Source organism: Salmo salar, chromosome 06, assembly GCF_965601325.2.
Source record: "Salmo salar chromosome 06, fSalSal1, whole genome shotgun sequence".
NCBI lineage: Eukaryota > Metazoa > Chordata > Actinopteri > Salmoniformes > Salmonidae > Salmo > Salmo salar.
The window spans coordinates 85,819,198-85,825,197 of NC_138296.1; the positions used below are offsets into that span (position 1 = coordinate 85,819,198).

The 6,000-nt window shown below is 44.0% G+C and overlaps 1 protein-coding gene across 1 annotated transcript in view; it reads left to right on the forward strand.

Moving 5' to 3' along the window:
- LOC106608207 (sodium/potassium/calcium exchanger 4) overlaps positions 1 to 6,000 on the forward strand; it is a 49,313-nt gene extending 43,313 nt beyond the window's left edge. The window contains exons 16-17 of the mRNA XM_045721080.2: positions 883 to 948; positions 4,411 to 6,000. Of these exons, the coding sequence (XP_045577036.1) occupies positions 883 to 948; positions 4,411 to 4,560 (216 nt within the window). The 3' untranslated portion in view covers positions 4,561 to 6,000. The remainder of the gene's footprint in view (positions 1 to 882; positions 949 to 4,410) is intronic.

The window sequence follows — 6,000 nt, forward strand, 5'->3', positions numbered from 1 at the left end:
GCTCATCATGGCCGGAGGAAGCCACTTAAGACTATAGAGATGCACCCCTTGGGTTGACTATGACCCGGGGCCGTGTGTTTACAGAGTTGCACTATGACCCGGGGCCGTGTGTTTACAGAGTTGCACTATGACCCGGGGCCGTGTGTTTACAGAGTTGCACTATGACCCGGGGCCGTGTGTTTACAGAGTTGCACTATGACCCGGGGCCGTGTGTTTACAGAGTTGCACTATGACCCGGGGCCGTGTGTTTACAGAGTTGCACTATGACCCGGGGCCGTGTGTTTACAGAGTTGCACTATGACCCGGGGCCGTGTGTTTACAGAGTTGCACTATGACCCGGGGCCGTGTGTTTACAGAGTTGCACTATGACCCGGGGCCGTGTGTTTACAGAGTTGCACTATGACCCGGGGCCGTGTGTTTACAGAGTTGCACTATGACCCGGGGCCGTGTGTTTACAGAGTTGCACTATGACCCGGGGCCGTGTGTTTACAGAGTTGCACTATGACCCGGGGCCGTGTGTTTACAGAGTTGCACTATGACCCGGGGCCGTGTGTTTACAGAGTTGCACTATGACCCGGGGCCGTGTGTTTACAGAGTTGCACTATGACCCGGGGCCGTGTGTTTACAGAGTTGCACTATGACCCGGGGCCGTGTGTTTACAGAGTTGCACTATGACCCGGGGCCGTGTGTTTACAGAGTTGCACTATGACCCGGGGCCGTGTGTTTACAGAGTTGCACTATGACCCGGGGCCGTGTGTTTACAGAGTTGGGAACAACTTTTAGAATGTTGAATATTATTCTAATTCTAAACTTTCAGTTAGAAAACATGATTGAAATATTCCCCGTCTAACATTTAACGTGCACTATGCCTTCCCCCTCTAGGTCATGATCAACAGTCGAGGACTGGTCTACTCTGTGGTGTTGCTACTGGGATCTGTGGCTTTAACGGTGAGCAGATACCTTCTTTTGTAGAGCATGACGCTTGTAATGCCTGGATAGTGGTTTCCATTCCCGACTCCACCCATATGTAAAAAATGTATGCACGCATGATTAAGTCACTTGGATAAAAGTGTCTGCTATATGGCAAATATTCTACATGTATTGTAGTCTCTACACACAGTATGACTGGTCAGCAGTGTAATATCTGACTGCTGCTGACCAGTCTGCCAGTGTATTGGGCTGTGGCCAGAGATCATTTCCTAAAATTACAAATTGTGCCTGTGGTTTTTCAATGGAGTCATCTGTTGACTGATGTACAACGGAGAAGATGGTGCGACGACAAACTTGTCTTTTTACATAATGCAACTCAGACAGTTGATGAAAGCGTATACTATTTGCATGTGTTCATGTGTCTCTGATTGGCCGTAGCTTTATGCAACCAGATTTTACTGGTTCTCTTTTCTGGATACGAATAATACTGCAAGGCTTCTATGTAAACGTTTGTGTGTGTGAAAAGTGCAATAAGCTGAATTGCACTAATGGAAAGCATCATTAGATGAGTTTGCTAATAAGGTACACAACATGCATGCTGTTGCACTGGGGCAGTTTGTTTTAAAGGGACCATGTGCAATTAAAAACATGGGTATCTTAAATCACAGCTAATTGGAAAATGTAATTGCTTACATATGAAATTTGGGGGAATCATTTATAAATGTTAATACGCACAAATTTGATTGGACATTGTGCATACGTCCATAATATTGTGATTTATCGACCCCGACCTTGATGTGAACGTGTGTGATTTGGTTTGGATTTTTTATCAATAAATGAAACCACCTTATTTTACTGAACTTTATTAATTAGGGTTATTATAAAATGCATTTACAGGTAATTTCTGTAAAAATGTAAGTAGTTGTCAATGTGGTCGCAGTTGTAAATGAGAACTTGTTCTCAAAAGGCCGACCTGGTTAAATAAAAATGATGGTGTGAATTAAATGTGAACATTTATGTCCCGTTCTTAACTGTTGGCCTGTGTGTGGAAGAGACAGGTTAACAAAATGTTCAGTCATTTCTTGCATAAGACCAGTCAGGTGTCCAGAGGTCTGATGTACAGCTGTTCCCCTCTGCAGAGTGACTATATACAGTGAGGGGGGAAAAGTATTTGATCCCCTGCTGATTTTGTACGTTTGCCCACTGACAAAGAAATTATAAGTCTATAATTTTAATGGTAGGTTTATTTGAACATTGCGAGACAGAATAACAACAAAAAAATCCAGAAAACCGCATGTCAAAAATGTTATAAAATGATTTGCATTTTAATGAGGGAAATAAGTATTTGACCCCCTCTCAATCAGAAAGATTTCTGGCTCCCAGGTGTCTTTTATACAGGTAACGAGCTGAGATTAGGAGCACACTCTTAAAGGGAGTGCTCCTAATCTCAGTTTGTTACCTATAAAAGACACCTGTCCACAGAAGCAATCAATCAATCAATCAGATTCCAAACGCTCCACCATGGCCAAGACCAAAGAGCTCTCCAAGGATGTCAGGGACAAGATTGTAGACCTACACAAGGCTGGAATGGGCTACAAGACCATCACCAAGCAGCTTGGTGAGAAGGTGACAACAGTTGGTGCGATTATTTGCAAATGGAAGAAACACAAAAGAACTGTCAATATCCCTCGGCCTGGGGCTCCATGCAAGATCTCACCTCGTGGGGTTGCAATGATCATGAGAACGATGAGGAATCAGCCCAGAACTACACGGGAGGATCTTGTCAATGATCTTAAGGCAGCTGGGACCATAGTCACCAAGAAAACAATTGGTAACACACTACGCCGTGAAGGACTGAAATCCTGCAGCGCCCGCAAGGTGCCCCTGCTCAAGAATACATATACATGCCCGTCTAAAGTTTGCCAATGAACATCTGAATGATTCAGAGGACAACTGGTGAAAGTGTTGTGGTCAGATGAGACCAAAATGGAGCTCTTTGGCATCAACTTAACTCGCCGTGTTTGGAGGAGGAGGAATGCTGCCTATGACCCCAAGAACACCATCTCCACCGTCAAACATGGAGGTGGAAACATTATGCTTTGGGGGTGTTTTTCTGCTAAGGGGACAGGACAACTTCACATCATTTGACGGGGCCATGTACTGTCAAATCTTGGGTGAGAACCTCCTTCCCTCAGCCAGGGCATTGAAAATGGGTCGTGGATGGGTATTCCAGCATGACAATGACCCAAAACACACGGCCAAGGCAACAAAGGAGTGGCTCAAGAAGAAGCACATTAAGGTCCTGGAGTGGCCTAGCCAGTCTCCAGACCTTAATCCCATAGAAAATCTGTGGAGGGAGCTGAAGGTTCGAGTTGCCAAACGTCAGCCTCGAAACCTTAATGACTTGGAGAAGATCTGCAAAGAGGAGTGGGACAAAATCCCTCCTGAGATGTGTGCAAACCTGGTGGCCAACTACAAGAAACGTCTGCCCTCTGTGATTGCCAACAAGGGTTTTGTCATGTTTTGCAGAGGGGTCAAATGCTTATTTCCCTCATTAAAATGCAAATCATTTTATAACATTTTTGACATGTGTTTTTCTGGATTTTTTTTGTTATTTTGTCTCGCACTGTTCAAATAAACCTTCCATTAAAATTATAGACTGATCATTTCTTTGTCAGTGGGAAAACGTACAAAATCAGCAGGGGATCAAATACTTTTTTCCCTCACTGTATAGGATGTACTGTGTTCCTCTCTGCAGAGTGACTGTATAGGATGTACTGTGTTCCCCTCTGCAGAGTGACTGTATAGGATGTACTGTGTTCCTCTCTGCAGAGTGACTATATAGGATGTACTGTGTTCCTCTCTGCAGAGTGACTATATAGGATGTACTGTGTTCCTCTCTGCAGAGTGACTATATAGGATGTACTGTGTTCCTCTCTGCAGAGTGACTGTATAGGATGTACTGTGTTCCTCTCTGCAGAGTGACTGTATAGGATGTACTGTGTTCCTCTCTGCAGAGTGACTGTATAGGATGTACTGTGTTCCCCTCTGCAGAGTGACTGTATAGGATGTACTGTGTTCCCCTCTGCAGAGTGACTGTATAGGATGTACTGTGTTCCTCTCTGCAGAGTGACTATATAGGATGTACTGTGTTCCTCTCTGCAGAGTGACTATATAGGATGTACTGTGTTCCCCTCTGCAGAGTGACTATATAGATGATGTGTGTGTGTGTGTTCCCCTCTGCAGAGTGACTATATAGATGATGTGTGTGTGTTCCCCTCTGCAGAGTGACTATATATATGATGTGTGTGTGTTCCCCTCTGCAGAGTGACTATATAGATGATGTGTGTGTGTTCCCCTCTGCAGAGTGACTATATATAGGATGTACTGTGTTCCTCTCTGCAGAGTGACTATATAGGATGTACTGTGTTCCCCTCTGCAGTGACTATATATATGATGTGTGTGTGTTCCCCTCTGCAGGTAGGGGGGATCCATGTGAACCATTGGAAGTTAGATCTGAAGCTGGGTATCTACACGCTGGTCCTCTATGCTGTCTTCCTGTGTTTCTCAATCATGATCGAGTACAACGTTTTCACCTTCGTCAACCTGCCCATGTGCATGGAGGAGTAGCTAGACCATACCCACCTCTGAACTAGGAAGCTCCACTCCCTCAACCCCTAACGGCAACCAATCACAATCAACCTTCCCCATCCTCCACCAAGTTACATTACCTGGTTATCTCCTGTCTGACATCACCTGTCATAACTAACCTGTTGACCTCTTGATCTGATACTGGTCTTTAAATCTTTTCTTTCCCTGTGCTTGGACTCACTTTCCCATGAGGCTTTGTTCTGAGGAGTGGACAAACGCATTAAACAAACTGGACCCATTTTCAGACTAGTCCATTTTCCATTCCCCCATCCACACTATCTGTAGTCTTATTGGGCTTTCATTAGCTCTAGAATCAACCCTACAGGCTCTAGAATTCTACAGGCTCTAGAATCAACCCTACAGTAGTCTGCCTCTCACACAAATAACCCACACATACCTCCGTCCAGGTTAGGGTTAGTCCTAATCCTCAACATTGACCCTCACCCCTTCTCCTGCTCTTCCCCCATCCAAACTTCTCCCTCTTCTCATCCAACCCCACCGATCCACTCAAAGAGCCTATGGAGAACACACAACCTCGCCCTAAAACTCTACCTCTCCCCCGATTCCTGCTTGTACCCTCAACCTTTGGAGGAGGGACTCTCCTCCTTCTCTTTCAGACCTGAACCCCTCTGACATGGTCCGAACTGTGACTTTTTCCAGATTGCTACGTCCCACCCCTCTGCAGCAGACACACATCTTTCACTCCTCTAGCTACTCTTTTTCTCTTCTCTCGATCACCTCTTAAGAAAGACAATTAGTCAGGAAGCTTTCTGAGAATACCAGGAGAGTATCATGTATATTTGTCAGGAAGCTTTGTCTGAGAATACCAGGAGAGTATCATGTATATTTGTCAGGAAGCTTTGTCTGAGAATACCAGGAGAGTATCATGTATATTTGTCAGGAAGCTTTGTCTGAGAATACCAGAAGAGTATCATGTATATTTGTCAGGAAGCTTTGTCTGAGACTACCAGGAGAGTATCATGTATATTTGTCAGGAAGCTTTGTCTGAGAATACCAGGAGAGTATCATGTATATTTATCAGGAAGCTTTGTCTGAGAATACCAGAAGAGTATCATGTATATTTGTCAGGAAGCTTTGTCTGAGTACCAGGAGAGTATCATGTATATTTGTCAGGAAGCTTTGTCTGAGAATACCAGAAGAGTATCATGTATATTTGTCAGGAAGCTTTGTCTGAGTACCAGAAGAGTATCATGTATATTTGTCAGGAAGCTTTGTCTGAGTACCAGGAGAGTATCATGTATATTTGCAGCACAATGGAAAACTTGTGAACATGTATTTGTTTCTTTTCTTGTTTTTGTATTGTATTTTTTATTTTATTTTTGAGTTTAAAAATGACTAGTATGAAATACTTTTGAGAGCTTGTTGCAATCATAAAGGACATTGCCTGTTTCAGAGTAA